This window comes from Sylvia atricapilla, chromosome 4 (assembly GCF_009819655.1).
Source record: "Sylvia atricapilla isolate bSylAtr1 chromosome 4, bSylAtr1.pri, whole genome shotgun sequence".
Lineage (NCBI taxonomy): Eukaryota > Metazoa > Chordata > Aves > Passeriformes > Sylviidae > Sylvia > Sylvia atricapilla.
In genome coordinates this window covers 26,653,774-26,671,737 of record NC_089143.1, presented here as the reverse complement: position 1 = coordinate 26,671,737, position 17,964 = coordinate 26,653,774, and the positions used below count along the sequence as shown (strand labels likewise).

The window sequence follows — 17,964 nt, the reverse complement described above, 5'->3', positions numbered from 1 at the left end:
CAGGTCTTTCAGGAAAAGAGAATTAATTATTTATACCTTATCTATATACGTTTACTTATTATTACAGCTCAGTTGGCTTTAACCTCCAGCAGTTGAATTTAAAGTACATTTTTCCTTAGGTAACTTCATCATCTGTGATATAACTTGCACTGTTCATAAGGCGTATCAAATCATTTTAATTAAGAACTCGATCTGTTTGCATGGAAGTATTTGCTTTTTTGTCTGTGTCTGCTGAACTTTCTTCTTCCTGTCGTGATGTACAAGCTTGTGCTGTGATCATTCTTCCAGATACATAAAATAGTACAAATTAATAAAAGAATATTCTAATATCAGTGACTCTTCAGCTGTTCATAAAATTATATAGGACCCAAAGAAACCATAAGAATTTGAAATAAAAAAATAGGCTTTATATACCTTAAGTTCTTCCTTGGAATTATGTGATAAAGATGAAAACTTAAAAATTGTTGATTGCATCAGTGTTGCAGATTTTTAATGTTTACTGTTTTACTTGTGATCTTGTAATTCAGATGGCATATCAGTGTAGTGAAAAATAATAGTTCATTACATAAAAGCAGTATAAAATACCCTGCTTCATGAAAAAGACAGCATATGTTAAGAAACCAAGTAATTGTCTTGATGAAATAAATGGAAAAAAAAAAAAAAAGGAAGATACATGGTGTGAAATAATTGAAACTGCTTTCAAAAGGTACATAATGTTCCAAGTCCTCTTCTACTCAATACTCTGTTCCCGGAAATTTACCTTTCAAAACTGTCATAGAATTTCTTTGAATGCCATTTTGTTTTGCTCTGCAAGGCACTTTCTATCATTTACCAGCAGTCCTGGCTCACTGGGGAGGTCCCAGAGGACTGGAGGTTTGCAGATACTACACTCATCCACCAGAAGGGCCAGAAGGAGGAGCTGGGAAGTACAGGCCTGTCAGTGTGGGCTTCGTGAAAGGCAGGTCCTGCTTGACCAACCTGATCTGGTGATAGGGTGACTCACTCGGGGGATGAGGGGAGGACCTGGACAAGTGACATGACAAGAGGAAGTGGCCTCAGGTTGTGCCTGGGAGGTTTAGATTGGAGATCAGAAAAAATTTCTACATGGAATGGGTGTCCAAGCATTGGAACAGCCTGCCCAGGGCAGGGATTGAGTCACTGTCCTTGGAGGTATTTAAAAGATGTATAGATGTGGCACCTGGGGACATGGTGTAAAATAGTGGCGTTGGCAGTGCTGGGTTAATGGTTGCCAGTGATCTCAAACGATTCTGTTTATAGCTCAGGATGAACTCTTTGTGGGCTTTCCACAGTGCCATTTGTGAATCACAAACACTGCAGATGTGTTAGCCCAGTCACCTTGCCAATGCCTGCCTGGCACAACAAGAGCTGTGTTTAAATCCTGCTGTCAAGAGTAATGGTTGTTGTGAGATGATGGAGTTCCCAGAAGACACTTGTAGGACCAGAGTTGTGCTGTGCTGTGATACAAATTGAACAAAACATCTCTGTCAGATGGTGTTTTCCTGTGTAGAGGAGTTGAACCGTTAAAAAGACAATGATTTAGCAAACATTTTCATGAGATGTGTTCTCTCTGCAGTATCTTCTTCACGTAATATGATAAGGCCTTTGGAAAGTTTATCCATTAATCTTTAAATAATACCATCCTATCATAGTGCTCAGTGCTGCCTTAGTCTCTAAGTCAGGGTATTTGGTAGTAAAGATCAGCTCAAATAGCAGTAAATCTGTTGATACTGATTATCACCTCTTTGAATCGCCTTTGCTTCTGTAGTGAAATTCTGTGTTATGTGAATGTAAGCAGTGTGATCTTTCTGCTAGGAGAACACACTGCTCTCTCATTATTCAGCTGTACAAGGGGAGTGTTTTCAATATATTTCTTTATTTTTTTTCCACACCACTCTCTAAATCACATAAATTGATGTCCCTTAAGGATCTGAATTGTATCTCAGGAGTCTTGCATAGGGATAAGGATTTCTTGCAGTTTACTTTTCAGCTATTCAGTTTTAAGTCTTGAGAATAGGAAGTGAAAAAGCTGCACGAGAGTATTTTGGTTTAATAAAAGAAAAAAGGTGGGCTGCTCAATAACCTCCTATAGATCTTTGTTAGAAAAGGATACACATATTAGGAGAAGGTTAAAAATATTAGTGTGTCACCAGGTATATGGAGGTAGAATATACTTCTTTGGCTAATGGGATATGTTTTTTACACATGAAACCTTGCTAGTTTCTTTTCACTGTTCTAAAATCATCAACCATTCACTGTAATGGATTACCTAGCCTGTATATTGTTCCATATGTTGTAAATATGGAATTGATTTTCACTGCCCAGCTCTTTGCTTACTGTTCTTCTCTAATTTTCTTGTTTTCCTTGAGTGCAAAGATCACTAACACTGGTATTATCTTTACATATTTAATAGGAATTTTTTTCTCATTTTGTTTACAAATCTCTGGATATCCTACTTTTTAAATGAAATTAAATAATTTTAATCTGCAGGTAGAGCTTGCATGTTCTGTTGTAGTCTGTTAAATTACCTAACAGTCATCAGTGGGCAGGTTTTACTGTGTTCATGCTTTTCCATGTGCCAGTGTCTTCTCTTGCTTGTTACAGCTGCTGTGCACAGTGTGGGGGTACTGAAGGTAGCTGAAGTTCTTGACTGATGGGGTGCAGCTGCTGAGTGGTGTTGGGGTGCAGCATGATCAGATTTTAATTGGATTGGGGATGTGATCAGTCACGGACAGCCAGGGAGGTGCTGTCTCAGGAGCTGGTGTGGTGATTCACTAGAGGTCACTTTTTGCTCACTAATGAACCAGTCTCTTATCTTAGCAGTAGGTGATAGAGGAGTGCTGGTAGTGCAGTATTTCATGGTGGTACAAAGCAGTGCTCAATTTGGAAGAGGATGAAATTCAAGCCTGGTAACTTGTCATCATCCCAAGTAAATTTGACAAAGCTGGAGAGTTCATTTCAATGTCACAAATGTACGTAATCCCAGTGTGTGGTTGTGCTTAAGGTCTTTGACAGCAAATGGGCATTTTCATGTAACACTGTTCTGCTTTTTTTCATCCTTTTGTGTCCTTGTTGGTTTTTCAAATGGGTAAGACTTGTGCTTGGTTTTAGAGCAAAGTCTCTTGCTAAATTCTTAGTGAGATATGGCTTTGATTTCATACTTTTTTAAATTTAGTTTTTAAATTTGATTCAATTTTTCTTGAGGGCATCCTCAGTCTTGTGGTGCATGTTTGAAACAAAGAAGTATGATGCTTTCTATGCCACCCAGTGAATGGATGACAGTGACAAATGCAAATATAATTGTTTGGGAACTTGAAAACTATCTCTGATACAACTTTGCTTTTTTCCCTGGCTACTTGTTGTGCTACTTTGACAAAAATAAGATGCCAAGTGTGTTAGAACTCAAGAAGAGGTGGAAGATAGTAGAATGCAAATGACACTGCAGCCCAGTAAGACACACCCACAGTAGCAAGTTCACTCAGGACATCCACTAGTTCTGTTTAGGCCATTGGATGGTCCATTATTCTCCATAGTACCTGTGAAATTACCACCACCAAACAGGTTATTGAATCTAGTACAGACTTGTGGGTTTTGATCCTTTCAGTTGGCCTTAATATGTAGATCTCAGTTTTTTGTATGCAAAATGCAGCATCATAAAGAGTATCTGGTTCTCATTATAATTCTAAAGAGACAGTCAGATTTCATAACTGTTATGCATAGGCCAGAGCCTACTTCCCTTAACCATCTAAAAAATAGCACTTGCTTCATGATCAGGCCCAGACTGATTTAAAACTTGAGGAGTAAATTACTACTCAATAATCCAGTTCTATAAAAGTAAATGCAGAATGTTGTTACGCAGGTTCATTATGTTGAAAGCATAGTGTCTTATAATTTTTAATGGAATGTAAGTGTAATATATTCTAAATGCCTTCTTTAACACTTTGGGAGACAGCTGGATCCATGGGCTCACCAAGTGAGGGATACCCACTGTCCACAGAATTTTGTTAGTAGATAAATGTATATATTTAAGATTTCATTAATAGCAGGATCCTCAGTATAATATCTCTGCAACTTACACAGTTCGAATGAGCTCCACGATTTCAGAGAGGTGAGGAGGAGAAAACCTTCCCGGGGTCACTAACGCATTTTTTGTCCTTTCATGTTAATTGGCTGTTCATTCCTGGGAACACAGATTGCGCTGCTTCTCCTTTACCTCATCCAATGTCAAATCCCCAAAGAAGCCCTGCCAGCGCAGAACGGAGTGAGCCATATGGGGCAGGTTGCAGTTGTTCCTTCAGGTCTGGATTTATTCCACTGTGAACAGATGGACAATGGCTGACATCCACTAATGGTTCTTGATAGGTTTCTTCTGCTGTTCATCTCTATCTTCTTTTTCTCTTTAGCCAGAACACAGACCGTCCTGGAGATGGTCTGGTAACTCCTCCTGACTAGATGGAAAATAATATGTCTTGTTTCACGACAATCAGAAAATGCAGAGGATTTAATTCCACCCCGGTTCTGATGTTTTTAGTGCTTGTGTGAAGAGGGTGAGATCAAGAAGAAAACCCCTTAGTCACTTAATACAGATAACATCAGAGGAGAGAGTTTTTTTGTGTTCAGTGGTTTGAAGGGAATTTATTCTTCCATTCATTCAGCTCACTACAACCTTTTCACTTCGTGTTTCCAGCATAGAGATAGTAGAGCTGTTCCATTCTGAGAAAGGAGCAATGCACATTTGGCATTTCAAAAATGACTTTGAATGTTTGACACAGCTGAACTTGTTCGTTAAGTGGAACTTTAATCTACTACTTTGATCCTTCACCTTCTTTCTAACAGTAGATGAAGGGTCCTCTATTTTATTTCATGCTTACAATGACAATTTCTTAAAGATGAGGTGGTTCTCTTTAGTCAATTATTCTTTTTTTTCCATTTTCCCCTCAGAACCTGCTGAAGATTTTTCTCTAAAATGACTTTCACATGAACCAGAAAGCATTAAGTTCTTGCAGCGGGAAGCTGCACACTGAGGAAGTTATAACTAAAAAAAAAAAAAAAAAAAAAAAAGAAGCTGTAATTTAAATACGCAATTGCAAAATCAAAGTAGGCTGATATCTCTGTGTGTTTTATAAACAAATGCTTTTCAGGATCTAAGTGAAAGAATTAAGGAAATATTTAAATCCAAACAAAGTTTTCTTCCCAGATTTTAAATAAATTGAATTGACTTAGTTTGATTATACATTTAAACAATCTATTTTAGGATAAAGGTTAAGTGTTGGGCCTGTTTTGTCCAACCATTCTTTTCTTCTGACATAAATCTCTCTTAGGATCTCCTAATAGCATCTGCAAGATTTATTGTTGACAAAAGTTAAGATATTCTATTAAAACATAATCTTGCATTTTGATTAGAAATGCATGAAGTTTTTAAATTTATGGCTTTAAAAACTGTTACAATGAATGACGTCTGTTTGATAACAAAGCAAAATCATACATGAAAGAACCAGCACGCACGGCTGTGACAAACCAAAGAAAATCTGTAAGCACACAATAGCAGTATCTTTGTGTAAGAAAATTGTCAAACCTTACTATTCACTTCAGAAAACATTCAACATGTATCTTGGCTCATTGCTTAGGGGGTAAAACAGTAAAACTTCCTCTTTCAGTATCTTCAAAGTCACATCTGCTAAAGATAGTAAACCCTAATGTACTGAATTCATGAAAGCCCAAGGTCATGCCCTTATGATTGCCCATTCTGAGGGGAATAAAACTTGTACTTAAATTATACATGTGGCTGTTAACAGATACACTTAAAACAATGTATTTGCTCTGCAGCACATGTGCTCCTCCAGCTGACTCTTAAGTAGCCAAGAAACAGTTTGGGGGCTTTGACAAATGCCGTAATTCTTAGGGCAGGGCACAGAAGACACTCAGCTGTGTCACGCTGCTGTTGAAAAAAGAGATTGCAGTAACAGCAGTGCCCAAATGTGGTAAGAGGATGGGGATTGTTAGGCTTTGTGAAAGACGTACTTGTATTGTAGCTGCGTGAGCCATAATGTCAAAGTTGTGAGGGTGACTGAATGTGAGGTGATCCAGAGGCAAGCTGCTGGAGAAAACAGGAAGCAAAACGGATGGGGGCAACTGGAGGCTTGGCTGGAGTCAGCTGGGCTGCTCCTGGATTTTCTCATGTCCAGTCCAAAATGAGGCCACTGACAGCCATGTGCAGGGGAGGAGGGCTGAATTTGGAGGAAAACGAGCTGCATTTTCTTAAGAGGAAAGAGAACTGCATTGTGTTCTGAAGGAAAACTTCAATTTCTCTTGAGTTATTTTGTGTTCTTTTCTGTCCTGGGAGCCTGCATAGTTTATTCTGTCGAGCAGGTACCTTGTGGCAGCTGTCGAGCAGGGTGGAGAGACCTTTTGGCTGGGGAGATGGGGTCAGATAACCTCTTTCCTTCAGCAGGTGCAGCTTGGCTTGCTGCTGCTGCTGGAGGGGAACACTGTTGGTCTAGTCAGCATCAGCTGAGGATCCAGCCCATGATGTTTCCTCAGGAAGCATGAACTTGTGTGATGGGTGTGCCAGAAGGGAACCGAGTCCTGTGTTACCTACAGTGTGTGTATTTGTTAGGTCTGTGTACAATCAGAAAGGAAAAAGAGCAAGCATATGAATCCCTTCACGAAGTAGCGTAGAGAATACCAAACTGCAGTATTAATAACCTCCTGTTATTGAATTCTCCATCTGTTCATCATGCCAACTTATCCTCACTTAGAGCACTCCCCTTGTCATAATATTTTGCGCCACACTCCCCTCCCTCCTTGAAGCAGCAGTTCCAGTTTAGACCTAAACATTTGCCCAGTCATGTAACCCTACCGAGGACATGGTCTCAGTGCCACGATCTGTTTATGTTTCTCTGTTTAAAAATGCAACTGAATTCTTAATTTCATTTCTGATTTTTTCATTTTCTACTAGTAACTTTTTTTGCTGGAGATTCTCATATCCATATTGGTATTCACAGATATTTCTCTTGTGGTTTAAGTGTGTTTGACCCCCTAATGCTCATTCCTGATACTTTGCCACATGGCAATTGAAGCAGTGAGGGAGAAAAAAAAAATGATTTTCTCCTTAGAGCTTTGATATGTATGTGTTTTTATATTTGCTAACATCTATAAATGGCAATAAAGTGGTTAGCCACTTTAAAGTGATTAAACCCAAATTTATTTATACAAACCCCACATGAGGCGCTTGGCTAGATTCTGCCCTAGTCATGCACAGTGAGAATTTAGGGAAACTGTTCTTTGAGGGATGTCTGAGACGTCTGTGCTGAGCCACAAAAGGCTTTCCCAGGAATCCAGGAGGAACATGGAGATAAATCAGAGGCTGCATAAACTTGTCCTGGGAGTTACCTCCCAATCCCGGTGGATAATCCCACGAAAAGGACACACTACCTGAGAAATGATGGGGGAAAACAAGTTACGAGGGAGCTGGAGCCAAGCTGCTGAAGGCTGCCCTTATGCTAAAATCCTTGAGTTGTGTCCTGAACGGATTCCTGAATTCCACACAACTCAGAGGCTGAAACCACCCTCCATAACCTCTGGGTTCAGATATTCCCCTCATAGACAAACCAACTCCCAAAAAAGCCTGGGGGAAAATCTACAGCCCCGTCCCTTCTCCCAGTGAATTGCTGTTGTTTGCTACCCAGGAGTCTCTGTCTTTATCCGAGGGGGTCGGGGTCCCTGAGGGACGCTGGAGCCGTTTGCTGACAGGAAACGATCGTTTTATTTCTGGAAAAACCCAGAGAAGGGATGTTCGCCGCCGGGCTGGGCTGGGCTCTGGGTGTGGACGGACGAGCGAACGGCCGCGGCTCCGCTCCCGCCCGCGGCTGGGAAGGAGGAAGGGGCGGCTGCGCCAGTAGAACGAAAGTTTCTGTGGGGGCTGCAGCGGAGCTCCGGGCGCTGAGGAGAGAAAAGCCGCGGGGCGGGAGGCGGCGGGGCCATGGCGGCCGCCGCTCCCTCACCGCGCCCGGGCGGGGCCGCCGTCAGTCGACACAGCGGCCGCGAGGGCGCCGCCACCACTTTGGTTTGCGTCGGCCGCCGCCGCCGCCGTTGGGGCGGGGAGGGCATGGCGGCGCGGGGTGACCCCGAGGGACCGCGGCCACGTGGGCGCCTTGGGAGCATCCCCGTGGGGAACGGGCCTGGATTCTTGGAGTTTGGGCGATTTGCTGCTCTTTCTATAAAGGCTGCCCCCGCTCGCGGTGGTGCCGACCCTGGAAGACTGCGGAGTTGGTTCTGCGCCTCTTCAGAGCGCATCAAGGAAGATGCAGGAACTGACCCTCACCCGGGGCAAAATTAGAGCGTTATGGCTTTATTTGTTTTCATTCCTGTTGTTAGTTCGTGAGGGAAAAGGCTTAGCCGAATCACAAATACAGCGAAACACCAGAAGTGCTGGTGTTTTGGGATGCCAGGAACGGGCAGAAAGTGATGGGCAGGAAGTTCCACCTGAGCATGAGGAGGAACTTCTGTCCTGTGCAGCGACTGCACATGGAATGCATTGCCCAGAGAGGGTGTGGAGTCTCCCGCCCTGGAGATGTTCCAGACCCGTCTGGATGCAATCCTGCTCTGGTAAAACGTTGTTTCAGCAGGGACGTTGGACTCGATGACTGGCTGTGGTCCCTTCCAACTTGACCCATTCCGTGACTGTCCAAAGCCATGCGGCGTTAACTTTGCCGAAGTTTGAACAAAACAAAACAAGCTGTGGCGACATCGCGTCCCGGGGCAGCTCCCAGCTTCGCGCGCTCGACCCAGGCTCGCCCGCCCCGCTGTCTCGTTCGTCTCGGCGCCCGCCTAGAACCAGGAGATCGAGCCCGGGGGGGCGCGGCGGCGGCGGCCGCTCCCCCGACTTCCCCCCTCCGCCCCACCCCGCCCCTCCCTCCGCGGGGGCGGGCGGGCGCGCGTGCGCGCGGCGGCGACGCGCCCGGCGGCGGGGGCGCGCACCGAGGCGCCGCTCAGTTCGGGGGCGCCCACGGAGCGGCCGCCATATGCCGCGGCTGCCGCGGCGGCTCCGAGCGGCGCTGCCCCCCGGCATCCTCCTCGTCCTCCTCGTCCTCCTCCTCCCCGCGGCGGGCGCGGACGGAGCGCGGCGCCTCCATGGGAAGTTCGCACCTCCTGAACAAGGGCTTGCCTCTAGGTAACCATCCGGCCTGCTCGCCGCGGTGCGGGGCGGAGGGGGGGACACACACGAGCGGCCGCCGCCGCGCTTTGTGTGCCCGTCACCGGCGCTCCGGGCCCCGCCGCGGGCAGCGGGGCTGTCCTGGCGGCCGCAGCGCCGGCGCAACTTTGCCCGGTGGCGGCTGTTTGGGGTTGGGTGAAAACATAAAGGGAAATAAAAACGAGAGGTGGGGGGTGCGAGTCGTCCCGAAGTACCAAACTCAGAGGGCGGCGAGGCTGCGCCCGGGAGGGGTTTGGGGTGTTGGGTCCCGCAGGAGGGGTTCGGGGTTTGGGGTGTTCGCCGTGGGGTGAGCGGTGCCGGCTCCGAGCTGCGGGGAGCTGGGCCGGTGTTTGGATAAACAGGAAGTTTAAAAGCGGCGGTTTATTGCTGTAAAAAAGTGCTTAAGGCCTGGCTGGTGGGATGGTTTTGGCAAAGCTGCGGACGGGTTGTGAATCAGATCAGAGGTAAGACTCTTCACCCTAAATCTCAGTTTCTCTGTTTCTTTCTTTTCTCTCTCTCTTTTTTTTTTTTTTTTTTTTTTTTTTTTTTTTTTTTTTTTTTTGTACATTTATGCTGTTGTTTTTTAAGGCAACATGAATAATATGCACAGGATGATGTTACAGATATGCCTCTGGAATTGCTTGGCATAAATTGTCATGTTAATCTGAAGGTGATTTTTTTTCCTGCCTCCAGACATAAGGAGACAGAATGTCGATTCTGTTTATAAACATTATAATTTTGTAAGCAAATTTTACCAAAAGAAGGCTACAAAGCGTGGAATAAGACTGTTTACAATGTAGATGTGAGTCAGACTGCTATGCTGCTTTGTTTTCCTCTAAAAATTCAATACAAAAGTCAGGATTTAAGTCACATAACAGAGCTGGACAGAATAATGGTAGAAAATATTGTTTAAAGGGCTTGTTTTTTAAATTTCACCTGTGATAACTTTAATTGAACAATTTCACAGTGCCTTATATTTTAGTAAGTGTTGTCCTTATCAGGAAGAATGTTTGCTTTTAGGCCACGTTGGAGCAGCTAAAGATAATCATCCCTTTAGCTTCATTGAAAATAATGAGGCCTAATAAACTGAAGTGAGTGTACTTTCTTTTCCACTGAATTAAAATTAACGCTCGTATTTGCAGTGTGTGTACGTGTTTCAAGTGCATTGCACTGATTCCTCCTCCAGGGTCTTAAAAGATGTAAATATTCTTATTTAGTATTCGAGCCCCTTGGCAACTAGCCTGATGCCCTTATTAAAATATTTTAAATCTCATTATTCTGTCCCACTAGGAAGGGAGCGAGAAAGTACTAAGAAAAATAAAACATTCGCTAATAATTTCATATTGAGATCGTATTAAATACTACTTGGAAAATCTGTTTGCTTTATAAATAAGAAGGGTTAAAAAGCTGAGTATAAATTAGACTGCTAGCAGAAAGATAATTGTCCAGTGCATCTCTTTGTTCTGCGCTCTTATCTGTTTTATCTATTTTTAGCTGTGCGTTGGTGAAGCAGGCATGTAAAATTAGCAGCCCAAACTGCTAACTTTAGTGTATTTTATAATGTTGCTCTTTATTGACCCCCAAAGGCAGCAAGATTTCAATATTGGAATTTCTTAGTGTTTGACAGATAGCATCCTCTTCAGTTTATTATTATGTCAGCCGTCCCCAGAGTGAGGTAGTAACAAAATATTTTGCCCAATGGCAATTCACTGGTGTATTTCAAACCAAAGGGGAGCAAACAACCCTCTGCCCCCAACCTGCCTCTTTTCCACTCTGAACAAGAAATGAGTGTTTATCGTGTGGCTGCAATTCATAAACAGATGAGAGAAAGTGGGAGAATTAAATTGTTCCCTCTTTTTTGTCATTGTTAGTATAGAATAATACTTGGGACGTGAATTTGGTTTCTCCCTGTTTGTTTGATGGCGTTGAGGGTGTAAATTGGTGTAAAGTCAGCAGTGTGTTCTCTGTTCTTCTGTGAACACACCCTCCATACCCCTCCCAAACACAGAATCCAGTATTTCTCCATCAGGGAATGTGTTACTTCATTAGTGAATTGGCAAATAAAATAGTAATAATCCTGAGAACTGCTGTAGTCATGCTCAGTAGAAGAGTTTAGTCAATGAAACAGCTATTTTGAGATGAAACTACGCCAGTCACCTTTGTGAATTTTGCAGTTGAGTGTTGTCATATGTAGTTAAGGAATAGCTGGAGCGTGCAGCTTCCGAGCACACAGTACTCTATGTGGAGCAAGCTCCTCATCATAAATATTGTATATGCTGTGATACTTTGTCATCCTGTGTAGTTCTGATAGCGTGATAAAACAAATTACAAGTGCCCTTATGCTTGTCAATTTGGTTACCTCTTGACTTGTCCTTCTGCATCATAAAGATAAAATAGTGTCTGCCCTTTGTTAAAAATGTGTGATCCTTCAATTTATTAATCTCTCTGTTTCTGAGAGCTATTGTTTTATTTGCGGTGTAAACGGAGTGTGTTGCAGCTCTTAGCCAAAAGTGTGATCTGAGAGATTAGGATTGGGCTGCATACTGTGAAGTGTTATCATACAGATACAGTAGTGCACTTGCTAACGTTTTGAAACATAAAGTCAAACCCTCATTATCAAATAAGAGCATCTACTGCAGATCACTGACCAGGGTGGGTTCTCCCTTTCGGTGAGGAAACTGATATTCTCCTGAAGTACCTTTTTTTATGTGAAAACTGTAAATATGGAAAAAAAAAAAAAAGTAAAACTTAATTTATCAGAAAACAGTTTGTACAGCATTAAGTGTATAGAAGGGCACAGATTTTAACGTCTTTTAAGCAAAGATGCTGAGAAGCAACATTGTCTTTATGTGCTTACACGAAATACAGTGCTGAACTTGAAACTCTGCTGATGTTTTGGGCAAAAACTGCTTGTTGCCATTTTGTTTTGACTTACATACCATGCATTTGTAATTGTTTTTCTTGAAGCTTATCTGGAGCACTTGGCTGTTCTGTGTGAGAGACCTGCCTTTAAGAGTAGTAGTCAGGTTTTTGCCTCCCAAGCCAGCTGGGAACATTGATGAGGTGATACTCCAGCATGTGTCAAGCTTTCAAATCCCAGAGCAGTTGGCAGTGCGGCAGCGTAGCAGTCTCCTCTGAGGCTCCCTCACCTCCTGGCCCCATAATTACTTATTTAGTGTGAGAGTAGAGATGAAGTTACACTTTTAATACATGTCCTAAAACTTAAGGTGAGGATGAAAGTTGTAGTACAGAGCCCTTTAGCCTTAGTTCCTCAGCAGCACGTGCTTTCTCATTCCCAGACAGCAGAGCAGTGGATTTACAGTTCAGGAAGACAAATTCCCAGCTGTAGTTTTGGGTCTCTTTCTCCCCTATTGCCTCAAGAGCAAAGATGATGATTCATTTTAGCTTATGAATTGATCAGGAAAACATGCGTTGCCGATAAATCTAAAATTAACATTTCCTGCTGCAAAGTAACCCTTTGCTCCCTCGCCACTGTTCCTCTGGGAGAACTGGAGAAGCGTGGCGGCGCTTCCAGCTGTGGCGGGCAGTTTAGGATCTCTGAGCTGTGATTACGACCGGATCTTTTCCAGTGCACAGTAATCGTCCGCCCATCTCCCCAAGTGATTAACGTGATCAGGAGTGTTTTGGGAATCGGGCAGCATCCAGGTGTTGGCTGACTGAAACTGGTATGTGGCCTCGTGTGGTGGTGCTGTGGGGAGAGCAAACGGAGTAAGTGTCCCAAATTGTGTATGGCACAAGAAGGGTGCTGAAAGTCCCCAGATCAAGTGTTTTGGGCACTTTTGGGGCCCTGTGGTGTTCAGCTTTGATTTGGTGGTTGAAGTGGTTAAAACTTCAAATTGTTTTTGAACATGAGGAGAGATCTCTGGCTCTTCGAGGAACAGGAGACAGTCCCTGGGCTCATATAATTTGTGCCGCCTGGTAGCTGTGATCTTTGGTGGGTCAGGATGGGAGGATCTGAATCTGGATTCCCCAGCTTCACCTGCAGGCTCTGCCCATGGAAGATGGCCCAAGGATGGATGCCTGCCTTAACCTGGGTCCTTATCCCTATGGGTATTCCAGCAGTAATGAAACAAAATTTTTTTAAAAAAATCACAAGGTAAAATCAAACACACAAAAAAAAAAAGCTCAAAGAACCTCTCTTGAAAAACATCTGTGCCTTAGATGAATAGGTTAATTGTTTTTTGATGTGCGAAACATAAAGTGTTTATGTTTGCTATAGCAGAATGAGTAATTAATTTTTGAGGAAGATTATGAATTAGCTCGTTCTGTCTTCAGGAATATTTTTGTCACTTCATTTCAAACATATCATGTTTCCTATATTATTATTCTATTTACTAATTATCCAGTTTGTGTCTAATCAACATAATTGAAAATCAACATTGTTTGATTTTTTTTTTTTCTTTGAACTAAGTGCAGTTAATACAATAGCCTGTTTAATGCTGGTATTTATTTTGGAAGACTATTGCTCATCCTTGCATTTTCATCTTTTTTTATACCTGCCTTTTTCAAGGGCCTTTAGAGGAACTCCTTGCAGTATACCTGCCAGGGTAGTCAGCCAGAAGGGATTCTATGCAGAAAGCAGAAAAAGCTGGCCCTGGGGAGTGGGGACAGTTGTTCAGCTAATTCAGAAGTTGAGGTATTAATAGAAAGCTTTTATTTCTGTTGCATATGAAGCCTTTGTTGTCTCGGTATTAAAGCACGAGGTAATGTGATTATGTAATTTTCCTTTATGTGAGGTATTTTAAGGCATATTTTAACAGTTCTGTTTACAGGTCAGTGGATGTCCCTTATCTGTGCCTAAACCACCCTTCAGCGAGTTGTGTCACCACCAGCAAAGTTACATAAGTCTGCAGTGAAAGTTGTTCGTGCTGTCTGCCTGTGTGTGTGCCAGAGCTCACCACATTACCCCTCCTCTCCTTTGGTCTATTTAGGGGAGCTCTGATGCCAACTCACAAAAAAAAAAAGGAAGGAAGCAGGGAAACATTTCTTACTTGACTTGAGTCACAGTTCCAGATTTCTGTGTGCTGCCCAAACTCTGTATTGTTGGATATGCTCTAACCATCTTCCTGAACAGCACCAGCGTTTTTTGATAGATTCCATCTTCTGCTTTGGGACACAGGCACACCCTATGATGAGGGAGATGGGAGTTCTGTCCCAGCGTGCTGTGCTGAGAGCTTTAATAGCCATGAATTCTCACACTGCCCTGCAGAACATGACAAGAGCGTGACTTGTGCTGCCTTTCAAAGAAGGCGTTGCTTTGGCACCTTCTGTGCTTGGTTTGCGCGTGACCTTCTGAAGTGAGAAATGCCTGTAGTTGAGGAAGCCAAGGTGGGGAGCCCAGTGTTGTGCACATTCACCTGAATGTGTCTGGGTTTGTGCAGAAGGGACGTAGGCCCTCACCCACAGGTTGTTGGACAGTCAGGGCACAGTCTTACCACAGCAGATATTAGTTTAGGAAAGCTAAGCTCTTGGGGCAGCAGAAGAGAGTGGTCCTGCTTTCAGTTTTGCTCATGTCAGAGGCTCTGAAAGCTGGGCTCGCTGCTGTCGCTGCTGCCATGTGGCAGATTGTTCTTCTTTCCCACTCTCCAAACATGATCAATAGGAATTAGCCTGTGGCTGCCACGTGATGACAGCAGGAATAGCAAATGGGACTCTCCAAGGCTGTCCCTGCTGCATTTCCATCCAGCTGTATTCCTTCCTCTGGCAGGAGCATGCAGTGTGTGCCATGAAGTGCCCTGTGTGCCTGGCCAGGCAGAGGAACGGCCAGTGAGCTGTCCCTGCAGCGTGCTCGGACAGGGCACTGGCCAGGCAGAGCTCAGGACAGAGCCAGGAGAGAATCAGCACTGCAGGGGATTTTCATCATCTGCTACTACACATAGATTTTTTTCACTCTGCAAAATGTCATCATAGCCCTTGGGTGAGTCAGAAGTTGGGAGAATGAGCCGGAAAGGAGCTGTACCAGGATGCGTGCTCTCCAGTTGGATTGGGCTGATGTGCAGGAGGGTTTGTAGGAAGAAAGAGCTGCCCTAGGCAGCTCTTAGTCAGACTTACAGTTGGCAGGAGGTACTGCTGGGGGCTCACAGACGGTCATGACTGTGCCATTGATGCAGAACCCTGTACCTTTAATTTATAATAGCAAAGTTTCTATTGGCTTCTGTAGTATTTTTACCTGAATATGGATTTTCAGAATTAACCTTCTATTTAAAGCCAAGCAGTCCTAAATTGATGTTATTTTTTGCATATTTGCAGCACTCTCGATCCTGCAAGGAAAATGTATGGCTTAGCAGAAACAGTGGTATGGAGCACTTCATCAAAATTCCCAGATGAGTCAAATTTCATTACGTGGTTGCAGCCAGTTTGTCTCTTGCTGAGTGCGTGGCTTCAGTCTTTGCAGAGTCATGCAGGACAAAAGTGTTTAGCAGAGATAACCACAAGCCAGTCTCCAAACTCTTCAACTGATACTTAAATATTTTTTCACTTTAATGTGTTGTACCAGATATGTTAAACTGTTTATTTTCAACCGGGTAATGAGCGTTTTCACATTTGTGGTCTACCAAGCATCTTAATGTGTGTCTGGTGCTTCAGTGAACAGTATGAATGTGTATCACAGCCTTTCTCATGTCGTTGATTTTCCCATTCATATAATCAGGGTTACTGAGAAGTGATCTTAAGTAATTCAGTGTTGTGTGTGTTCCCATGCTGACTGGAACTGGGGAGCTTATTCCATTTTAACGCATTATTTTTTGACTAAGAAAGGTCATTAAGGTGCTGATCAAAGCCACTGCAGCATTTCAGGTTTTATTTTGCATCCCCACCAAATTCTCTCCTGCATACTGAAAGTCTGTCTGTGCTGGTTGTGCTTTTTTCCCATCCTGTCCTGTGCCAGGATTACTGTCTTTCGTTTCAGCAGAAACTCTTGTTCATTTTGGTTGGTTTGTGTGAGCTTTCAGTATTCTTTAAGATAGAAAGTATGCAGTATCAATTTTAACCGCTCTAAACTAGTCACTTGCAGCTAAGGACTCACTACTTTCACCCTCAATCAAGATTTGCAGTGAATACTGCAGTTGCTTTATCCCATGAATTCTGTCAAATTTTCATTCATTTTTTCAGCTCCTGCAAGACTCTAAAAGCTGGTTTGAATTGTGTTGAATTTGCAGAGAATTCTCAATGTGTTCCCAGTCTTCTCTTGCTAGCCTAAAACTGAAGTGGTTTCCTTCACCTGCCCTGCCTGAGATCCATGGTCAGAAGTTTAGCCACCATAGCACTGATCCTTTGTGAACTGTAAACTCAGCACCACCAGGCAGCATATTTTTTATTTTTTGTTTCTATGAGCAGAAGCAGCATCTAAAATTACTATTTATCTATTTAGAGCTCGGTGTATTTTAGCCACGCCAGTCTAGATAAAAAGAATGTCTTGCATTTTTTAAAAGCTTGTGGGAGGAGGCCCACAATAGAGGCCCCATTGTGCTGTTAGTACTGAGCGTACAGGAAATCACAAATTAGCTATGACGAGAGTATTGCAGGGGAGTTTTAAGTTTACTTAATTCCTCTAGTATTGTATAGTTTTGAAAGGTTTCACAATACATTGCGTTTTGGATCTGGTTATGTATGTTGTTTGTATTCGGCTGTTCAAGGCTTTCTCTTACCATGTCTTTGTTCAGAAGATCTTGTGTTTTGAATCCTTGAATCCAAATGATTTTCCTTCCTAATGTAAATAGAGAGGTGTGCAAATACTCGTGGCATTTGTCTCATGACCACTCTGCAGCCATGTAAAATTTAAAACCGGCATTGTTTTTACATTAAATTGTGTATTCAACAGTGAGAACCATCTCCTTAGAGAAAGAAATAGAAAAGGTTTTTAGTGGGAATTAGGAGAACAGCGAGCTGCGGGCACAACTTTTCGTGTCTTAGCTGATTTGGATCCTGCAGGACATTAAATTATTCAGCTTTTGGTCAGTATCGATGGGAGTTGGAGTGGGCTCACAAATTGAAAGGATTCTGGCTGCATCCTTCACACTAAACCTGAGTTACTGCAGGATAACAGTTCTACTAAAATTTTGTTCAGAGATTGGTTTATTTCATTACGCGCAGTTGAGGAACAAGTTCTGCCACTCGGGTTGAAAGACTCAGGATTATGAGAACTCTCCAAAATCATGAGTCTTATTTTCTTAGTCCTGTGAATAAAGAAAGTACAAAAGCGCATGGAGCCAGTAATTGAGAACTTGAAGTACTGGGAATATTGCAGTTTTGCATTGATTTTCATAACTTTGCTACCATCTTCCTTCTGAACTGTATTTTAAGTCTGTTAAATTCTGTTAGTGATTTTTCCGAGCTTTGTGGCTTTGGTTTTTTTTTTTTTTTTTAAATACATTAAAAAAATTCTGTTAACAAATACATAAATAGAAACTATTTTCTTAGACCCACAGTCAAGGGGAAAAAAATAACTCCTAAGAAGTTGAAAATGAAGTTTGGAGTCTTTTACTGTCTTGGGGATACTCTCTCATAGAAATGATGAATATTCCAAAGGGTTGTTTACACAATTCCAGCAGCTATTGAAGTGCCCTAAAGATTTATTGGCAGGAGGGCATTTTTCTTTTTTTGTGCAAGAAAAATTGATGTTCAAACTCCTCTACTTCTGTTTCAGATTTTCAAAGAGAATTAATAGAAATTAGTTTTCATTTTAGAAGACTAATTCTAAAAAGAAGATTAAACAGTAGATGTTTTTATAAACA

General features: G+C 42.7%; 1 protein-coding gene across 6 annotated transcripts in view; it reads left to right on the top strand.

The window, feature by feature from the left end:
- CTBP1 (C-terminal binding protein 1) overlaps positions 1-17,964 on the top strand; it is a 234,961-nt gene that overhangs the window by 162,159 nt on the left and 54,838 nt on the right. For 2 of the 6 annotated variants that reach the window (XM_066317338.1, XM_066317341.1), the window contains exon 1: positions 8,947-9,190. The exons of the other annotated variants lie outside the window; for them this stretch is intronic. In XM_066317338.1, the coding sequence (XP_066173435.1) occupies positions 9,151-9,190 (40 nt within the window). In that variant the 5' untranslated portion in view covers positions 8,947-9,150. Of the gene's footprint in view, positions 1-8,946; positions 9,191-17,964 lie in introns of those variants that run through there. 6 annotated transcript variants of the gene reach the window in all.